General features: G+C 41.1%; 2 protein-coding genes across 3 annotated transcripts; one reads left to right on the top strand and one right to left on the bottom strand.

Moving 5' to 3' along the window:
* The first annotated feature begins 11 nt into the window (after nt 1-11).
* On the top strand, nt 12-14,191 carry usp37 (ubiquitin specific peptidase 37). Its single transcript, XM_025903773.1, has 19 exons — nt 12-171; nt 1,010-1,232; nt 3,726-3,876; nt 4,741-4,829; nt 4,917-5,032; nt 5,143-5,220; nt 5,444-5,535; nt 5,649-5,742; nt 6,614-6,769; nt 6,880-7,011; nt 7,163-7,286; nt 8,587-8,834; nt 8,915-9,032; nt 9,294-9,373; nt 9,516-9,680; nt 9,983-10,036; nt 10,172-10,319; nt 10,405-10,654; nt 13,641-14,191. The coding sequence occupies exons 2-19, from the start codon at nt 1,059-1,061 to the stop codon at nt 13,898-13,900; spliced, it is 2,529 nt and encodes an 842-aa protein (XP_025759558.1). The 5' UTR covers nt 12-171; nt 1,010-1,058; the 3' UTR covers nt 13,901-14,191.
* A 290-nt stretch (nt 14,192-14,481) lies between these two features.
* On the bottom strand, nt 14,482-21,228 carry ybey (ybeY metalloendoribonuclease). Of its 2 annotated transcripts, none has more exons than XM_025903776.1 (5): nt 20,691-21,228; nt 19,368-19,499; nt 19,182-19,250; nt 18,803-18,894; nt 14,482-14,706 (listed from the first exon to the last, which is right to left on the bottom strand). In XM_025903776.1, the coding sequence occupies exons 1-5, from the start codon at nt 20,898-20,900 to the stop codon at nt 14,550-14,552; spliced, it is 660 nt and encodes a 219-aa protein (XP_025759561.1). In that variant the 5' UTR covers nt 20,901-21,228; the 3' UTR covers nt 14,482-14,549. The 2 variants fall into 2 exon arrangements, with proteins under 2 accessions (XP_025759561.1, XP_003458412.2); XM_003458364.5 differs by having other exon boundaries at nt 14,482-14,658; nt 20,691-21,226.
* Nucleotides 21,229-21,233: the final 5 nt, after the last annotated feature.

Raw genomic sequence — 21,233 nt, 5'->3', positions numbered from 1 at the left:
TCACATTCCCGCCATCATCGCGCAGCTCAGCGACGCGTCGTGTGCTGCTCTGCTGTCAACAGCACCGGAGAGCAGGTGAATGCCGGCAAAACAAACTTTCTGCCTGCTCAGCAGCTACAGAAGCGGCACCGGATTTTTAGAAGTTTGAAGACAAGCTCTCGTCATCGATAGGTAAGTACCCGCTCGGTGTAATCGCAACGCGATACGCTTTTCATCACCAAATTACAGACTAGCAAATTAGCCAGTTAGCTAGCGTCCGTTAGCCTTTTAGCCGAGGTGCTAACGTCGGCCTCCTCCATCCCATTCAGGGGCTGCGGACGAGCATACGACATTATCCGCATCCAAAGGGGCTTTTTAACTTTTGGCTATCACCTTTTCTTGGCGTTACCGGTTTGAACAGGTAATTCTGTGGGAGCATCGATGCCTTGAGCTGAGAGGGAGCATCCCGTGTTGTTGTGCACGTACCAATCGTTGGGTGCCGCGACTCAGAGTGGCCGTTAGTTTGGCTAGTTTGATGGCAGATGCAAACATGGGCTTTTATTGAAGCTGCTAGCAAAGAAAATCACAAGGCGCGAGCTGCCACACGCAGCCAAAAAAGCTGTTTTATTTGTCAGAAATGCATGGCGAGCGTGCTGTCCGCTTTTCTGCTGCGAGATGCTGCGCTGACTCCTGTCAGCTTGTTTTTGGATGGTTTGTACTTTCTTGTGACTTTGACAACGTGGGTTGCCTGCTCTCGTTATCTGAGCTTAGCATCGGAAACTTTGAAGTTGCTTTCACCGAGACGGTTACAGGTGATGTTAGTGTTATTACAAGAAGAGGTGCTATGTTCATTTTAGTGGCTGCTTCTGTTCGTTAAGCTCATTACTTTCCTGCAGTATTTAACTAGAGTAATCAACTTCAGAACTCATACCTGACCATTCGTTTAAACTGCTCCTGCTGGACACATTCAGTTGTTATAAATATAATGTGCTCAGATTGTGTGACAGCGGATCCAATTTGTCTTTTTTAGGATTAGTTTGAGTCCCAGTCTCCCAAGTGCACCAACGGGATAGCAAGCCATGGCAACTGTAGTGCCCAAAGTCTCCAGCGGTGGGGCTGTGAAGATCCGTTTCACCAGTCTGGACCTGGGCACCACCAGGTGGAAAGAAGGAACGTTTGAGATATTGGAAAAGGACAATAAAGTTAACCTCTGCCTGAGATTCAACTGTGGAGGAGCTTCCAAAACTTTCCAGGTATTTTACTGCTACTTTTCTCCCCTCATATTTATTTCTGCCTTAATTAAATCAACACTAGTTGATGGCTTGTTTAGAAGACCCCAAATATAATGTCTTACTTTCACATTGGTCTTTATTATTGTTATTTTTTTGTTAATGTCCTAAGAGGTACTGATTTCGATTTTGATGGTCTTTTTTTATTATAATCTAGCAATCTTTTCCACTGCATCCAGATCGAGTATTGTTTTATCTGGGTCAGCTGGCTCAGAAGGTACTGTGGGTTGCCTGTTTTTCTTGGGATTGTTGGGTCAATTCACATGTCAAAATAAGATTCCTTGGGGTGAGTCATGTCACCGCCTTATTTTGGTGTGTATGAGTGAATGTGTTGGACGAGAGGAACGTTATAAAAAAATGTAAGAATGCACCAGACGTGCAAATTAAACAGCTGATTAAAAACAGAGGAAAAGACACTGAACCCTCTTAATCCTGCAAGAAACTCCACACACACACACACACACACACACACACACACACACACACACACACACACATATTTGAGTTGCTTTCTTGGTTGAAAAGACTCCTACTAATGGATGGCTAAATGAGGAAAATAAAATATGGTATTTCTTGTTAAAGCATTACAGGAACAAACTTGTTAAATGGCACCCTATAAATCAGTCTTACATGTCTGATTCATGTCAGTACTAGAAGAATCTAAGCTGTCGGCTTTGAGGCATTATGCAATGAATGAGCAGTAGCTCTGCACTGAAGCCATGAATGAACCGGATTAGAAACATAATCTCACCCATGGCACATGCCAGGGTTTGTTCAGCCCTCAGGTCAAGTGTTTTTAATCCATGCCTGTACTTCTTTTATATGATCCCATATTCCAGAACTAAAATATTTCAGACTGACTGATGTGATTGGGTCTGAAAAGAATAATTAAGCACGTAATTCGTAAATGGCAGTCAAATAGAATAGAATATAATAGACACCCAGTCAATCTTGAATTAGTTGTACAAGTTAAAATTAACTCTAGTTTGTGCTGCAATTATGTGTGTTTTCAGGTTTTAGAAAGTCTTAAATGTACTTCACATGCAGTTTTCCCCACTCATACTGATGTACAGTAACAACTATATATTTTCTGCTTTCTTTGAAGTTTCTCCTCTGTCAGAAAAAACAGCTTGATAACTTTAATAGTCAATATTACCCGTCCTCTTATTTTGAAAGTTCAGTTTCAAACGGCTAAAACGGCTAGCTTCCTGTCCTCTTTTTCCCTACTGGTGAACTTCTTGTTTTTGCAGTTCAACTTAACTACTCCTATCTTAGTCCTTATTCTGCTCTGCTGATCTGCTGTGACCTGGTGGGTCACTCTGACCCAGACCTGCATCAGGAGATAAACTGGTTCATGCCTAGTAGGCCATGCAGGACAAGGACCACAGCATCTGCTGCTGTTTAACTCCCCCCTACTAGGAGTAACCTTTGATGCTCTTTTTATTAGATTAGCGATTTCTGTTATATTTTAGGCCTGCCTTTGGAACAAAATGCCTGGGTTTAAATCGGAAGTTATTGAGGGTGGTCTCTGCCTATGCAAACCACATCTTTATTCATATACTAAGGTGTCAAAACTCATCTTTATGGATGCAGGGGAGGTTGTCAAATGTTGTTTTGATGGGGAAAGAGTTAAGACAGTGAGGCTGGAGTTTGTCTAAGAGATCAGAAACTCAAACTAACCCATTCACACAAAGTTTGTTATTACTTTCTTTAAGGAAGTGTGTGTGCCTTCTCTCGATCCCCTCCTACCGACACAATATAACTGAAGTTTGTAGGGAAGTCTGGAAAACTTGGAGGCTCTAACATTGTAATGAATCTGTCTTGCTCCATTGCTAGGAAAGGCAACAAATCTAACCCTTAGGACTGTTATAATTTCCACACAGACATATAAGAGTCTGGAGCAAGAGAAGTAAACAAAAACAAACTTTGTCATCACACTCACGTGTTCTGAGTCTCTAGTCACTAAGAACCTCACTCCTCAGATAGCATGATATAAGACAGGGGTCCCCAATCTCAGTCCACGAGGGCCGGTGTCCCTGCAGGTTTTAGATCTCACCCTGGGTCAACACACCTGAATCACATGATTAGTTCATTACCAGGCCTCTGGAGAACTTCAAGACATGTTGAGGAGGTAATTTATCCATTTAAATCAGCTGTGTTGGATCAAGGACACATCTAAAACCTGCAGGGACACCGGCCCTCGTGGACTGAGATTGGGGACCCCTGATATAAGACCTATCGAAGAAAGTAATAGCTGATTGAGTAAGGTTTGTCATATAGAACTTTAATAGAACTGTGAGCCAGTTTGTTCAAAGGTATACTTTATCAACAAGTATGATAGGAGGAGGATGACGATGATGATGATGATGATAATAATAATAATGATAATGTATTAATTACTATTGTATGTAATAGTAATCATCATGAATCTGAGTATTTGCTGTTCTTTGCCCTCAGCTGAACCAGAACGTGAAAAATATTAGCCAGAATGTCAACCGCATCGTCCTGACTCTGAAGGATAACAGTGTCATTACGCTGGACAGGATGCCTCAACCTTTGGTTCAGAAGACTAAAGAATACCTTGAAAAGCTGAAGCAAGGAAAGCCAGGTAATGACACCCCTGCACATTAAAAAAACAAAACAAACAAAAAAAATTGCAAAGATTTTTTTAAATTTTTTAGGAATTAATCCTTGTATGCTCTTCCTGCAGAGAATGGTCACTTTTTCTCTGCATCTTCATGTTAATATATTAATATTTCTCAAGTTGATGCAGAGTTTCAAGTAGTGATGTGCGCGTCTAGCTGACCAGTCGACTAATTGTTGCTATTGTCACTAGTTGATAACAGACGTACTAGTGATTTAATCTATTTGTTTTACATTTAATTGATACCCAATGCCAGTAACAGGGTTCGTACAGGTGCTTGAAATCCTTATCCTTACAAATGCTTGAATTTTGTCTTTTCAAGGTTTGAAAAGTGCTTGAATTTCAGATGTTGTGCTTCAAAGTGTAATTGTATTTCATTCACCACAAATAACTATCTGATTGAATAGGTTTCTTATCAGATAGAGAAATAAAATTAGTTGCGAAGTATAAAAACAAAATTTCTCCACCTGGGCTGCCTTGCACCTCTGCATGTCATCAGTTTGCTTGAAGAACAGGATTCATTTTTATCCTATTAAATAAACAAAACATCTGTAGCTGTCATGAAGACTTATGCAACAGGTTGTTGTGAAGTATGGTGTGTGTTAGTCTGCTTTTAAATCTATGATCTGAATGCTTTATTTTGCCTTTAGGGCTTAATGTGCTTCAAACTTAACATCAGGGCAATGCAGCAGTGTTATTTTTTTTCTTTTTCTTTTTTTTTCTTTTCAGTTCAAGCACATGGATTAACTTGAAGCGATTCTGACTCTACAATGTAACGGAATCATTTTTATGCTTTTTTTCCCCCTGAACTTTTTGTTTATGCTGCAGTTTTAAAATCATCCCTTGGAAGTGCCAACTTCAGTGTGCTCGTTAACCGCTCTGTGAAAAATGAAGCCAACCCGTCCGGGGAGAGACAGGTGATCAAGAATGCAATAACAATCTTAACTTGAACACATGTGGACAAATGTACATGTGTTTAACTTAATTCCTCCTGGTGTGTTCAGACGACACCGAGGCGACAGAGCGCAGAAGGCCGGGAGGACACGACACCGAGAAAACCTCTCGGCAGCCCGAGCAGAGCAGCCTCCACTCCCACTCGCACGGGACTGTCTGAAAACAGGCACGCTGGGAATTTTTAGACCGTATCGCACAGAATAAATTAAATTAATTTAGGAATGTTTAATACTGCCCCATTTGGCATGTGAATTATTCAATGTTTCGGTTTCCCAGGAGCGAGAAGAGAAAGCGACTCCTCACTCCTGATAACGACCTCAATGAGGACTACCCAAAGGAAAACGACTCCTCGAGGTATAATCAGCGCTGAATTGCAGTGCTGTTGGTGACTCATAGGATGACCTTATCTCTGCAGCCTTTTGTCTGAACCACTGCCTGTTTGTTTTTTTGCAAATCTTGTGGCGAGATAATTAAAACAGTAACTGGTAACCAGTGGGTCGCAAAATAGAAACCTTGATTGATTGATAGACTTTATTTTACTGAATTTGAGTAACATCCAGAAAAAAATATTTTTCAGCAACAACAAGGCAACTTCGGACCCCTCCTCCAGGAAGTTTCTTCTGAGCTGCAAAGAAAAGCTAAAGCAGTCAGAGGAGAACAGGAGCTCAGGTAAGCCCAGCAGCAGTACCACCTTTTTGTAATCTAGTTGCACAGCATTCTCGTAGCCGCCTATGCAAATTTTTCCCAGACACTGATACTCTCATGTGCCTCCTTAACTGTAGCTCCTCTTGGGTCAACTCCCCTTCAGCCATCATCTTTCTACGGAAGCCGATCTGTGACTAAAGACTACAGCCAGAGCCACTCTTTTCTGGACAGGTGAGTTGCTTCATGGCTCAGTTAAAATGCAAAGCAGGAGCAGTTTGAACCTAGGGTCAAGAATTTAAAAACAAAAATACTATTTGATATTTATTTAATGAGAACCTTTCAACTGTTCTTTGAAGATGACTTCTACAGTACCCACCCTCAATGCTAGCTTTTGCTTTCTGTGATTCTTCTATTTATACAGTATCTTCCGCTTTACTGGGCTGATACCTGGTAGCTAGTAGCCATCACGTGTTTTGTTTCAAGGTTACAAACAGCTTCTAACTGCATTATCGCCACTATGTGATAGTGCATTATATCCTACCAGGCAAGGGAAAATGAATATTTTAACATAAAATATAATCACATAAACATGATTATTTTTTTTTAAAGATCTTAACTGTGTCTGTATTTTAGTTAATATTTTTTAGATAATTTCAAGATTATTAGAATACTTGATAATCTGGTTCTTGTTTGAGATTTCCATACTAACGTGAGTTGTGTTCCTGTAATTAGAAAGAAATCTAAACCTAGAATTAAAATTATGTGTCCCAATTTCTCTTGATTGACTTAGATATACATTTATGAAGATGTGAAATGAAATCTTAGAAGAGTAAAGAATCTGGTCTAAAGTTTCTGTTCCACATCTAATTTCAAAAGGGAATTACTTCAAGGTTGAGCCAAGCTTTCCCACCTGCCTGCAGACTGTTCCAAGCTTCCTGCTAACAGAGAGACCGATGGTGGGTGCTTAGAGTGCTGGCTTCAAACCTGGGCAGGTTTTGATTAGTTAAAAACAGATGAAAGGAACCAGTCATCTCCTTGGCACATGTGATAACAGGGGAGAACATTTCTATTCATCCAGTGATTGATTTTTAAATCTCCTCAGGCCATCCAGTACTGCACAGACCCCCACAGCCAAGAGGAGCCTCATGCTCCCAAACCACTCCACTCCCTTTAAGAAGGTACGACCCTCCTTGGACTACGGTGGCTGGAACAAGCAGAGGCCCTCCACCCTGGCACAGCCTCAGGCTCCACTGCAAGGGTACAGATAAGCCAGCTCCGCTTGATATGAAACTCATTTGATCCATGAAACCAAATAACGAGGGAAAAATCAAAACAAGCAGTTTTTGAAACTTTTGTTATTCATTTAAGATTTTCCAACCTGGGTAACACCTGCTACATGAATGCCATCCTGCAGTCCCTCTTCAGTCTCCCCTCCTTCTCCAATGACATGCTGAGGCAGAGCATCCCATGGAAGAAGTTGCCCATCAATGCCTTGCTCAGGTACTGTATTATATTATTATGGGTTGATAGTAACAGTTGATTGTTAACAATATTCTGGATTGTTGTCATTTTTAACATAGGTGTTAAATGGCACAGGAAGCAGTTTAAATGAACTTGGTTATAATCAGTGTCCTGTCTTCACTCTGTGCAGGCGATTTGCTCACCTCATGGTGAAGAAGGATGTGGCCTGTCCAGAGACAAAGAAAGACCTTTTGAGGAAAGTAAAGAGTGCCATCTCCTCCACAGCAGAGCGTTTCTCTGGAAACATGCAGAATGTAAGTTTCCCACTTAAACTCAGGTATATGAGTGTAGAGAATAACTCTTAGTAGAAGGTTTACGTTCTAAAGAGCACAGTTTAGAAATTAAACAGGTAATATAGGTTTGCTTTTTCCTGCCGAATAGCTGCTGAAGGACAATTTGCAATTCTAGTTTCAGCTCAAGATAATTATTACTCTGTGTGTTTGGAATGAAGACTCTGAAGATATAAAGTATTTGCTGAAAATTTTCTCTATAGTGAAAGAGGCTAAAAAGAAAAAGGAAAGTGTTTTAAAAGTGGTAAATAAGTAAAAATCAAACACAGTAGAACATGTAGAAACATGTGATACAGTACAGAGCTCAGCAATTCAATAATAATGTAATTAAATAAAAGCTGACTATAATGCAATAAAGTGACTTTAGAAAGTAAAATGTCTCAAATTCAAAGCAAAAGTAAAGCAAATATGAGATGACACACTGGTTCAAATTATGATTTTTGGCTTTCAAAGGAGGATAAAACGATAAAGCGATTATCTTTTTTCCCCCTTCCCATCCATTTCTACTTTTTTCTTCACGGTATTGCGCTGTTGGTCTTTTTCTGAAAGCCTAAACTAATTCGCTGTTTAATGCAGTCTGAAACAAGATGTAAGACATAGCCTTTGGACAAAAAGATCTAATTAGAGGAAATAAAATCCATTCAGTGTTTGAGGTTATTATCGTCCTAAAGAATGATTCTGGGCAAATCGGCTGACTGCTCATAGTTTTGTGATAGATGTGCATCATCATAACTTTGTTTTTTTTTTTTTTGTTTATAACATTCAATATTTAGCATTAACTGTTACTTAAACTTATCTAGGTTGTTATCTAGGTTGTTGCTTTGATCTCTGTATTTTGTTGTTCTCTTGTTGTTTGTTTTCTTTTTCTTCGTTTAATAGCTGATCTAACAAATTTTCTCAGTGTCTCTTACTGTCCCCCCCCCCCCCTTCCCTTCTTTCTCTCTTTCTGTCTTTCTTTCTGTCTAATTGTCTGTCCAATTTGTAATAACTTAACATAAAATAAATAAATAAACAATAATAATATAGATCAATCAAGTAGACCAACATGGCATTGCCATACTTTCTCCACTTAAAAAAATAAATCCGTTGGGCATCTTTCTTCAGACAACAATTCTGATTGCTAAAGTACCGACCAGGACAGGCAAAAAACCCCCAAACAAACAAAAACACACAAAAAGTTAAATCTTTCAGGCTTATGGTTTAAAGTGGCTCCTTCTGTGAGTAAAATCCTGTTTTAAGCCCCTACATGTTTCTTGTTTTTCAGGATGCTCATGAATTCTTGAGTCAGTGTTTGGACCAGCTGAAGGACGACGTGGAGAAGATGAATAAGAGCTTAACGAACGAGGCCGCCGCCTCCTCATCGTCTTCTGTGGTGGGTGAGAATGGTCTGGAGGCAACGTCATCGGCAGTCAAAGCAGAGCCTGGTGATGAGGCAGACACCTCGCGGATCTACACCTGTCCTGTGGCAGTCAACATGGAGTTTGAGGTGCAGCACACCATCACGTGTAAAGGGTGAGGCTGGTCTCCTGCTTATCATTCAGAACTCTTGATGAAGGTGAAAGGTGTTTGATTCCCTCTTTGTTGTGTTGCAGCTGTGGCGAGGTGGTGACCAAGCGAGAACAATTCAATGACTTGTCCATCGACTTGCCGCGAAGAAAGAAGACCTTGCCGCTTCGCTCCATCCAGGACTCCCTGGATCTGTTTTTTAGGGTGAGTCACTGGTCCTGTCATCCTTATGCCCCCATCTGGGATCATAAATGACCAACAGCATCAGAGGAGTGCACTTATTAGCTTAGTATGCGCAATGAGGCTCAAGCAGAAAAAACACTGTAGCATTTTAGTTTGCAGTTTACAAACTGAGAGAGCCTTCATGAGGAGACACAAAAAATAGAATTTCTTTCACACAACGAGACAAACAAGCATCAGCTGGATGTAATTTCATATATAATTAGTTACTTTTTCTTTTTACAGATGGAGGAAATTGAGTATTCGTGTGAAAAGTGCAACGGGAAATCAGCGACTGTTACGCACAAATTCAGTAAACTACCCAGGTATCTACAGTCTGTTTAAACACACACACAGTAAAGACACGCAATAAACACTAAAGATGCAGCACATACGGAAAACATTGAAAGCATAACCAACTTATGGAATAAAAAGAATTTAAGTACCTAAAAACCTTTGTCTTCACAGAGTGCTTATCCTACACCTGAAACGGTACAGCTTTAACGCTCAGCTGTCTCTAAACAGCAAGCTGGGTCAGCAGGTCTTGATCCCCCGATACCTGACCTTGCTGCCCCACTGCACCGAATCTACAAGACCACCCATCAGCCTTGGCTGGAGCCCCCAAGCTGCCTTGTAAGATAGGAGAAAACATTTTAATATGCATACAAATTTAATTCTGTGTAAATACATTAGATGGCTGAAGTGATTTCAGTTTTAAAAGGCCAATCGGCAATGTTTTGACATCGCCTGCAGCCATGATTTTTCATGTTGGTTTAATACCCCAGAGAGGACTACATGTAATAAAGTCTGCATTTAGTTTGCAATTTAAAGGAAAAACATGCAAATATTGCTCCTTTAAGTAAAGCTTAACAATCAGCCTAGAAGTAGATCTCCAATAACGGCACGAGTTTTATTTGCCTTTGTTTTTCTCAAAGGTCCAGAACACTTAAAACGTCACAGTCGGTCAACTCTTCCACAGGTCCTCTTCGGTAAGTTCTGCGACACTTACAGAGGAAAAAATGACTTTTGTGCTTTAACAACCTCTTTAAACAATGTGTTATCTGACTAAAGGGTTTTCTGTATGGCCTAAGAAATTAATTTGCTGAACATGTGACTTTGTGTAGAAGGATCGTAGGGAAAACTTCCAATTCCAACTGTACCTCCATCCTCGTGGACTCTGACTGCGAAGAAGGGCCTAACAGGAAGGTGAGCGCGAGCCGCAAGCGACGCCTGAGTATCTGTCTGCCTGACGACGATGATCGCGCTGAAGAGGTGAGCATCCGCTTTTACACTTTAACAAACAGAATTCAGCCTCCTCTGGCGTTTTCTGTTGTGACACAGTTTAATGTGTTTTCAGAGGGGGGCAGCAATCGATTCAACAGACTTCAGTGGCATCAATGATGATGAAATGCTGGCGGCAGTGCTGGAGATTAGTCGCCAAGAGGCCGGGCTCTCTGCACCTCCTTCTCTGGATGATGAGCCGACAAGCAGCCCGGACACCGGGTTTGGGGACACAGATGCACATGACTTGGCCTATCACGCAGATCTGCTGGAAGCAGATAGCAAACAGCCTGCAGGTACTCTAACGGGATATTTAACCAGAGACAGTATGAGTTTCAAATCTATTGCAAGATTTCTTAACAGCAAAGATGATGGTAGATGTCTTGATGCATTCTCAATCATCCAGGAAAGTAAATCTCCAAAAGTTGAATCTGTTCATCTGGACGTAGCGTTTTGTGGGAGAAACGTTTCGTCACTCATCCAAGTGACTTCTTCAGTCTCAGCTGACTGCAGGTTTCCCCAAACCTTATAAACAGTACATTTGCATAATGACTGAAACCAGCCCACTGAAGGAACAATGGGCTGTGAGGTCAGTTCCTTAATCATAATTATGCAAATTCCCTTGACCATTGATCAACAATCACTGACCAAAACCCACTTATCAAAGAACACTGATCAATGGCCATGAGTACCATTCACAGAGAGTTGGGGAATAGCTGCAATCACAGCATTGTAAGATGGCGAAAGATGTACCCTTAGGCCCCCTCCTCGATTCAGAGATGGTCTTTCCCTTTTCACGTAAATGGCCTCCTTGACTCCGCGCTCAAACCAGCGTTCCTTCCTGTCCAGGATGTGTACATCCTCATTGTTGAAAGAGTGTCCACTGGCCTGTAGGTGTAAATAAACTGCAGAGTCCTGGGGTCCGTTCTTCGTACCTCGCTAAGTAAGTTAGCTGGATTTGATTGTTGACGATTTTGCGTGATCTTGGATCATTCTGTTCTCCGAAGCTCATCCGGGACTTGCTGTCATAGCAACAGATCCGTAACTTACTGTGCATGCTTCAGTCACCCCTTGCATGGGAACAGGTAAAAGTGATGGAGTGTTATGTAAAACTACACACAAAAAAACCCCCACAATGTCAATAAATGTCACAGTACAAAAAGCCGGGGTGTGACAAGGGGGTGCAGGACCACCACCTGTCTTTATTTGCTCTGCCCTTTTCTTGGTTGCTGTTATAAACAAACAAACAGATTATTTCAGGGTCGCTTTTCAAGAGACTAAAAGCAATATAAGTGATAAATATTACCATTCTGTAGAATACTCTTATATTTCACTTTTACTTGTTCCCATGTTCTAGTGGGTCCTGTTGTGGCTCTAATGTGCAAGAGGATATAATGTAATATAATATAATAAATTACTTACGAGTTTAATTTGTCAGCAACTTTCTGCCAGCCCTCTCTCCTTGCTTTTGCAGCCTTTGCAGTGTTCCCTTGCGTTTTAATTAAACTCTGAAACTCCTGAAATCCCTCAATCAAGAGTTCTTGCTCTGCTGCCGAAAAATACTGAGCGCGCTCCTTCGACATCTTCGCCGACCAATCAAAGGGTTGCCGATCAATGTTTCTACTATCGATGCGTAGCCCCTTTTAAGCCACCCAGTGATCTCAGATTACTTCATCCAGCTATACTAATCGTCAACAACAAGTGTGTTCGGAGAACCGGATTAGCGAGCTCAAAGTTGGCGCGATGATTTGATCTTGGATGTGTCATTTGATCTTGGATGTAGTAAGCGGGGTACGAAGAACGGACCCCTGGCCTGATGAGGTTGCTCTTCTGTGTTGTGCCATCCGCTTCGCTAGAGGTTGTTTGGTTTCCCCGATGTATAAATCCTGGCAATCCTCCTGGCACTTAACAGCGTACACTATGTTACTCTGTTTGTGTCAGGGGACCCGATCCTTGGGGTGGACCAGTTTTTGGCGCAGCGTATTTTGGGGTTTAAAAGCCACAGAGACCCGGTGTTTAGAAAAAATGCGTCTCAGCTGTTCCGATACTCCTGACACATATGGGATCACTACAGGTTTTCACCTGGGCAGCGGTTGTCCTTCTCTCCTGGATCGGCTGGAGTTTTCTTTAGGTGCCTTCCCAGCTTTGACAAAAGTCCAGCTGGGATAACCACATTTACTCAGGGCCTTCTTGATGTGCTGTTCTTCTGCCTCCCTGGCCGCTGTGTCAGTGGGGATGGTGTTCGCTCTGTGTTGTAGCGTCCTGATGACACCCAGTTTGTGCTCCAGTGGATGATGAGAGTCAAACCTTAGATACTGATCCGTATGCGTAGGTTTACGGTACACGTCAGCTTTTAGATGTCCCTCATTACTGATGGAAATCTCACAGTCTAAGAAGGCTAACCTGCCACTTTTCATATCCTCCCTGGTGAATTTGATGTGTTGGTCCACCGAGTTAATGTGATCCGTGAAATGTAGTACGTCCTGAGATTTGATTTTCACCCAGGTGTCATCCACATATCTGAACCAATGGCTTGGTGGTGTTCCAGGGTAGGATAGCAACGCCCTCTTTTCCACTTCTTCCATGTACAAATTGGCCACGATGGGTGAAACTGGGGATGGTCATGGGAATTTGCATAATTATGATTAAGGAACTGACCTCACAGCCCATTGTTCCTTCAGTGGGCTGGTTTCAGTCATTATGCAAATGTACTGTTTATAAGGTTTGGGGAAACCTGCAGTCAGCTGAGACTGAAGAAGTCACTTGGATGAGTGACGAAACGTTTCTCCCACAAAACACTACGTCCAGATGAACAGATTCAACTTTTGGAGATGATGGTAGATGTACAACTTTCAGGGAAAACAAAGTTTTTATTTTAGGAAAATGTTTGCAGACTTTGAGAGTGGTTAGATTTGAGTTTTGGGACTTAAATGCAGGGGTTTTTTTTGTTTCTTTGTTCTGCTGACCACTGAAGTTAAAATTAATTAAGATCATGCTGCATACAAATGGCCAGGGGCATTTTAGGAAGGCTGCCAAGTGATCAGGCTCACTTCTTGGAGTACTTAAACTTGCAATAGACTGGGGTTTTTTTTTTTTATACAGGATCTGCATCAGGTTTTTATTATGTGTGACATTTCTAAGAAAGGCTCATTCATGTTTCATTCCATATTCTCTTCAAAGTACATGTTGCTTAAATTGATTGTGGGTTTCTACATTCACACAAAAACTGGGTTACCAACAAACCCAAGAAAAGAAAAAAAACAACTTCACGTATCAGGTTTGCTGACTCGAGTATTTGTTGAACTCTTGTAGATGTGCTGGACTCCTTGGACCTGACCATGGATGAAAACAAGGAGAACCAAACTCCAGAGAGTGGTCAGCAGCAGGGGGAGCTGGACTGGGTCCAGCAGTACAATCTGGATCAGGAGAGGGAAGAACAGGAGCTGCAGCAGGCTTTGGCACAGAGCCTCCAGGAGCATGTAAGACCAGAGAGAGACTATGTAGCATTTAACACATCTTCAGCTCAACTGTTTTCATATTTCAACACAGTGGAGACACTTTGGTGCACCTAAATGGAAAAAGTGCTTACTTTCAGCACTGAAGAGAGAATGGTTGGAGCCCATCAGAAGGGATGGCTACATTTACATCCCTCTGACCCAAATGGACCTTTGTATGATGCAATGTAACACCTGAGTTTGGTGCACCAGTTCTACCAGTGTTAGATGCTCACAACAATTTTTTTTTTCTTGCTTCCAGTAATGATGACCTTCCATTTGCTGTTAGATTACAGTAGATCTCTCATGATCCTTAAATATCACTGACTACTCTGAAGTCTTTCACCAACTAACAGACCTGATGCAGGAAAATAAAACTAATGACATCATCTCTACAGGAAGCTCAGGAGATGAGAGAGGACGATGATTTGAAGAGAGCCACTGAGCTCAGCTTGCAAGGTAAGAAATACAATTTACTCCCAGGAATCGTCAGCACACGCTTCTTTGACCAACTGTGTTCAGCTATTTTTTGTATTGTGATGGTTGCTGTTGATCCCGCTCAGCTGGCAGCAGTGTGGCGATGTAAATAAGACTGAATGCAGCCACTACACAAAGAAATTTGACTGGATATTTGCAGATCTGTTTAGTCACCACAAACAAATGTTTAAAGCGTTCTTTAATCAGACTCTGAGCAATGTGAAAATACTGCACCGGCGTCATCATCTCCTCATTCAACAGAGTTTAACAACTCCCTGCCCGATCTGCTGTGCTCGGATGATGACTCTGGCAACGAGGATGTGCTGGACATGGAGTACACTGAAGCAGAAGCCGAGAACCTGAAGAGAAACGCAGAGGTATATCCAGCTGGCACACAGTGTAAAATACTGCAGAGCACAAAAAACAGCAAATAGATTATTCACCTTAAATCGAACGGATGTATAATCACTATGCAAAACTAAAAACAGTGTTTTACAAATGTAAACCTTAATAAAGGGTCAGTTTAAATAATTCACACCACAGATAAAGTCTTAGATAATTTGCAGGACACTGAATTGATTATGAATCGGAACATGGTGAAATACACGCACTGCTCTGCCTGCTTAAGAAACTGCAGAATAAATTAAATAAAGGAGAAGACTAATGATAACTTATTGGTTGTTGGCCTGCATTAACCTGCCTATGTATCCTGTAATCCACAGAGTGGAGAGTTGGCAAACTCGTTCAGACTCATCAGTGTGGTCAGTCACATCGGGAGCAGCTCCTCCTCTGGTGAGCGCTTGTGTTTGTTTGTGCCTCTGAGTTTAGGTCCTCATGTGTTTGGACAGTGACAAATTATTCAGGAACAATGAAGATGAGCTTTAAGTCCAAACTGTGTATGAAAACTTTAAGGAACTGCTGTAATGTATACGCAGCTTTATTTATATTCCCTATTATCTCAAATGTCAATGAAGAAATTGGCAGCCAGAAATAAAGTTTATTTATATTAAGAATTCTTAAATTATCAGGGAAAACACTGCTGGATGAAACTGTGTGGTCTTTACTTGTTGTGGGTTTGTGGGTCTCCTGCCTTTAGTTTTGTCTTCAGCAGTAAATTTATTTATTTATTTATTTATTTAGGACAGTGCATGCTAATGAACATAAATGTAAAAACAAATTACATGAATGTAAACATGCCAGATTATAGCCAAAGGCTAATTTCCATCTGTTGTCCACATAAAAAATAGACATAAAAATTCATCATTCATTCATAATAAAAACTTCATCACCAAACTTACACATACACACCATTCTGTTCACAAATAAAACATTAAAACTATACAACTCATACATGATCACACACTTGATTTGTCCATAACCAGTTTTTAAGCTTTGCCTTAAACAAATTTTGTGAGAGCCTCAAATAATGGTCAGCGCCTTTCAGCAAAAACATGATCTAGCCTGTCCTGATCTGATATTAGATGATGAATATTAGCTGAACAGGTAAAACAGTATTGAAATCTAACTTAATGGTTGTAGCTTTTAGGAGGAGCCTCTCATAATGTGGCTATAAAAATGTTTTTTGGTTTTTCACCTTTCAGGCCACCAACACAGTGGAATTTTTTTTTAAAAAGTAAAAAAAACAAGTATCATTGTCCAAACACTTATTTACCTGACTGTATACTAAAACTAGAACCGTAAAGTTAGCTCATGTGTCAGGCAGAGGTTATATTTGTCCAATAACTTTGGATAAATGCCGGTGACATCTTCCTTGTCTACACGTGGATGGCGTAGGTGTGCCCCCTGTTTGGGTCGCTTCCGCTGTCGTGGCTATAGACTTCAAGAACCAAATGCTTGCTCTGTGAACAAATATTGATAGATTGTTCCCCTTCTTTATCTTCCCTGTAGGCCATTACATCAGTGACGTGTACGACATGAAGAAACAATCGTGGCTGACCTACAATGACCTGGATGTGTCTCGCACGCAGGAAGCAGCCGTCCAGCGAGACCGTGACCGTAGCGGATACATCTTCTTCTACATGCACAAGTGAGTGTGCAAGTCCTCCTGTCAGCTGGTTATACATGTCACTGTAATGATGTGAGACACTCTGCTAATAACATGCTGCTACCTTGTGATCTCTCAGAGATGTGTTCGAGCAGCTATCTGAGATGGAGAGATCTGGAGCTGGAAGCACCTCAGAGGCAGGAAGGAATGTCCTGCAGCCCCTCTGAGCGCAACGTCTTTGGACGCCCACCCACACTCAACCACAGCTGATCTTGTTAGATAAAGCTGCCATGTGAAAAATCCTTCTATACTACTGATTGCCGTCCCTTTTAGGTAGCCTTCAGGCACTTCCTTTTTCCTCTACAGATTACTAAAGGACAGGATAAAAATAACATCTGATGATGCCGATACAGCGGCTGACCTGTCAAGACTCTTTCAGATACCAGAAATGCAGTTAAAATGTTCCGTGGATCAATTTTTGCCTCTGTGTTTTTGGGGCTGGAGTCTTTCTTTGCTATAATTTTATCAACTGTTTTGTAAGGTTTAATTTTGTTTCTTTCTTAAAGACTTTTCTTCAGACTTTTACTTCAAACTATCAAACACTGGGCGCTCCTGGTGCTTTGTAGATTGTATGTTTGCAGACCCCTTTATTTCCCATATAAGCAAAATAAAGATATATTCTATGTTGGAGTATAAGCTATTATAGAGTTTAGAGGGTTGTTGTATTTAGCGGGTACATTTGGTGCAATATTTGTTACTGGCACAAACTGGTCAATTCAAATCAGCTTTCTGTCCCACAGTGTGGATGTCTTCCCAGTTGCTTTTGTATTTCATGTGCAACCTGATATTTTTTTTTTGTGTGTGATTATTTCCATATTTTAGAGGTGTGAAAGAACGTGCATTCATTAATATTTAACTGAGCTTTTCTCAGTTGATCACACTTTGTTGTTTGTTTGGGGTTTTGACCTTGTGCCTCCCAAGAAAACTTTTATAAATATGTGTATACAAGCTTTACTTTGGAAAGTCGCACAACCTTGTTGTTTTTGAATGTTTGTCAAACCTAAAACAGTGTGCAAGTCAGAGTTTCTTCTATAAAGCCAACAGATTTTTATATTTATTGCATATAGAAGGGGGTTGGTTTCTCTTAATTAGCCCAAAATATGAGCCAAGGCAAATAGAAGTCATTACTACTTTATCACCAGAGAAGATACAGTACCTGTTGCATAATATCTTTTATTTCATCACCTTTAGAACAAGTGTTAAGGATTTAAAGTGCCCCTGTTATGCTCACTTACATGGCTAAAGTGTAACTGCTGGATTAAACGCCTTATTGTTCAGGGAAGGATACCATTATCTGCTCCGTTTTAGTGCCTGTCCCTTCAAGGCACCCGTCTTCTGCTCTGATTGGTCAGTTAATAACATTAATATTCTCAGACTGACTGTTAATAAAGCTGTAGCCATGTTAGGAAGACATTTTTACCTGTAAATACAGTCGGAATCACCTGTTGATTCTTTATTTCAAAATGTGCCAAACTCACTGCTACTAGGGCAGTACACCGTGATGTAGATACGTTACGGACTACAAACAATGCCTTTCAGCAGCTATGTGTGTTTGTTTTGTTGTTGTTGTTTTTTTTAAGCAGTTTCACCCTACAAATATTTATTCAATGGTGGAAGAAATAAATTAACAGTAGTGAGTGTTGGAGATGCTGGATATTTTCACTTCTGTTTGTCTTCTGGTCTATAACTGTAGGGAGTTTAAAAAAAAAAAAAAAAAAAAAAAGCATAAAAGGGGCACTTTATTAACCAGTTCCTGTCAGGCATGAAGTATGTGGAATATTCTGTTGTTTATTACTGGGCACGGGCTGGTTAAGTTTTATTCTGTGTAAGGAAAAAACAAAAAGCTCACTCTTAAACATGCTATTATAGACTTAATCTGGCCACAGCAGATTATTCCCTTAAATTAGCACAACATGGCATTAATTTCTAAAAATTAAATCCCTGCAGACCAAATTTCACACGACTTCCGTCTTTATATTTGGGGATTTTAGGAAGTCTGCACCGATTAGCAGACTTCCTGTTGCACCACGCCGTTTTAATTCTCCAGGTGTTTTAATGTCTGCATTGATTGACGTTTCTTAAATGCCTCTCCTGAACATGCTGTCCCACACACAGTGTAAAGAGCATAACATGTATTGGTGAAGTGAAAATGAACAGCTTTTTCTACCCTTCATACACAATCGACTCTTCCTAAAGCAGATTTTAATAAAATATTCCAATGAAAGAACTGAGACGTCTTTTTGGTGTTTGAAACTTTTCAGCAGAGCTCACATCAAGTGTTTTTTCAGGAGGTCAGGCTGTTTGTTTAGTGACAAGTCGTTTTATAATACAGACTGCAGTGGGTGTCTTCAAATAAATATAAGAACCACAACGGTATAGAAGCAGTTTCCACCATCACATAGTGCAATATTTAATCTCAGGCCTGCAGTCAGGGTCACCTGTCCTGACTGCACCTCTTCATCAGGGGGTCTAGGTGTCGGCCTGTGAGTCTGCTGTACTCGCTCAAGATGTAGTTTTCTCTCTGCTGCATCTGCAAACATGTTACACCTTTAATCAGCATCGAACATCTAGACATCACATGGTATGAAGTTCATAAATTTGGTATAAAAAAAGCTTCAGCTCATATAGATCTACCTATGGATGACAGATTAAAGGAAAAAAACTGAGTCTTTGTATGTGTGATGATGGAGGCATCTTCTTAGGCGATCTAATGGGTTGTGATCTTGTGACTGGAGCACAAAGTGTATTTCCATTTGAGCTATAGCCTGAGTGGAGGAATGAATTTGGACGCATAAAGCCACCTGTCTCCTTACAAACCTCAGTCCATTCTTCCTCTGTCTCATGCCTGTAGCCCAGCAGGTGGCAGATCCCGTGCGCAGTGACAACCTGAAACAGGAACAATGGAACAGTTAATCACAGAAAATGGTATTGCTGTGCTTCATTTGGAAGCACTGATGGATTACACGCACAAGAGACAGGATAACTTAAGTTACTGTTTCATACAGTCAGTGCTCCGTGCAGATCCAGGGATTCCTCCTGACACTGCTTCATCACAAACTCCACCCCAAGGAAGATATCTCCAAGGTTCAGCTCGTCTCTGTGAAGGGGGCAGGGCAACTTCCCGGGCCTCAGGTCCTTAAATAAACCCCCACAAAACACACAGATATTTGAGTGGAGAAGTTACCCCAACCCTGCAGATTGTGTTCATGTCTTTCCCACAAGATAGCACAGTAGGTCAACTTGACCTCAATTTTAACTAGTTAAGTCTTGAGTAACGCTGCACCCTAGTGGTGAAAGTCTTAGTTAAATTCTGTAGAGAGTAAATACAAAGAGGACCTTAAAGGAAGGTTTCCAAACTGAGTGAAGTGATCAGAGAGATGTACTACTATGCTGAGCCTAGAGTCAAAGTTTTTAGTGCCATGAAGGTTGCTCTCTTTTATTTATTTATTTTTTACCTGGCTATATCACCATGGTAATATATGCCAAACAGGTAACCTGGTGCAGACCAGTAAGGTTCAGAGTTTTGGTTTAAAATAGATGAAAAGCCACCAATTTCCGTCCCTGAGTGAATATTAAATAACATTAATATTAAAGGAGCTGCTAAATACAAATAGATGCCCAAACAGTAAAATAATGTGCATACACTCTCTCTCTTTCAAAACTGTCATTCACCTCATGCCACTTTCCATAGAGGATAATATGGATGATTAGAAAAGGACAATATTATCCATGATGCAAGCATTGGGCAACAGTTTTGACTGAAAGCCTTCTATGCACCATACATGTAAGATCTGTGGAAATATTTTGAGTTTTAAAAATACTCTTCAGACTCATCTATGCCTAATGTAGCCGTTCACACCAAAGGCATAATTTTACTGTACCAATGCCAGTTTTTTCGGCCAAGCTTTACACAGTGGGAAATTGATACTGACACATGGCTGACAGTTACAATGAAATCAAATCAGCCTTCAGCTTTCTAGTTGGGGTTGTTTTATTTTCCTTTCAGGATGTGGAGGGCCAGATTAAGATGGTTCACAGCTGCCTGTGACCCCCTGACTGCATTTTGCCCTACAGCTCTTGATAAGTCCATTCAAAGGCTCTGCCTGCCCATGCTGTTAGATGGTGACGTTGAGGAGTCACAGAAGAAGCAGCTGGACGACAAAGGAGGCTTTTTCTGAAGCTCCATTTGGCCTTTTAAACTTTATGAATCTTTTATTGCACACAAAGCAGTGTAACAAATCAAAAACAGAAGAAGACGTCCAGAAACACCCCCAGATCTCCACTAATGGAAGTGTGTTCATTCAAACGTTTAGCTGCCATGTTTACCTCGTAGAATGGGAAAGACAGGACATCCGTGGGGGTGTTCTTCTTCCTGTAGATGTGATTGATCTGCTGCATCTTCTGGTTGTCCACGCAGATGATACCCAGGTCGAACTTCTGGATGCCTAGTATGTGTCTCAGCGTGTCCACGTCCCTGCGCAGCCTGGCGCGCCGAAGAGGCACCACCTTCTGGAGGTTCCTCAAAACTACTCCCATTTTAAACAGCCGACACGACAAGAGAACACTGCTACGGAAAGATCTCGGTACATAGGTTAGTGGGTAACCTTCACCTATCTCCTACCTGGCGGCACGTTATTATCGGTTGGTGAGTTTCGCCGTTAGCCACGAGCAAACTGCAGTCTCCAAGGTGACACGAATTAAAATGCAGTCCCCGGGAAATAGATAGTGTAGTTCTTTTCTGGTTTATACAGCTTTGATAATCTAATTCACATTCATTAAACATATTCTTTCTTTTAACAGATATGGTCGCTTATCTGCTAACAACCGCCTCGTTGGCCATAGCGGAACGAATGGTTTAGCGTTACTAGC

The sequence above is a fragment of the Oreochromis niloticus genome, linkage group LG16 (genome assembly GCF_001858045.2).
Source record: "Oreochromis niloticus isolate F11D_XX linkage group LG16, O_niloticus_UMD_NMBU, whole genome shotgun sequence".
In the NCBI taxonomy this organism is placed as follows: Eukaryota; Metazoa; Chordata; class Actinopteri; order Cichliformes; family Cichlidae; genus Oreochromis; species Oreochromis niloticus.
The sequence above is the reverse complement of the archived record's forward strand: the minus strand, read 5'-3'. Positions and strand labels throughout refer to the sequence as shown.

Coding starts and splice junctions, on each gene's coding strand:
- ybey (XM_025903776.1), bottom strand. CDS start 20,900: ATGGGAGTAGTTTTGAGGAACCTCCAGAAGGTGGTGCCTCTTCGGCGC. Junction 19,500..20,690: donor TGTCTTTCCCATTCTACGAG/GTAAACATGGCA, acceptor GGTTTATTTAAG/GACCTGAGGCCCGGGAAGTT. Junction 14,707..18,802: donor AAGAGGTGCAGTCAGGACAG/GTGACCCTGACT, acceptor TGTGCTCTGCAG/TATTTTACACTGTGTGCCAG.
- usp37 (XM_025903773.1), top strand. CDS start 1,059: ATGGCAACTGTAGTGCCCAAAGTCTCCAGCGGTGGGGCTGTGAAGATC. Junction 9,033..9,293: donor CCCTGGATCTGTTTTTTAGG/GTGAGTCACTGG, acceptor TTCTTTTTACAG/ATGGAGGAAATTGAGTATTC. Junction 10,320..10,404: donor ACGATGATCGCGCTGAAGAG/GTGAGCATCCGC, acceptor ATGTGTTTTCAG/AGGGGGGCAGCAATCGATTC.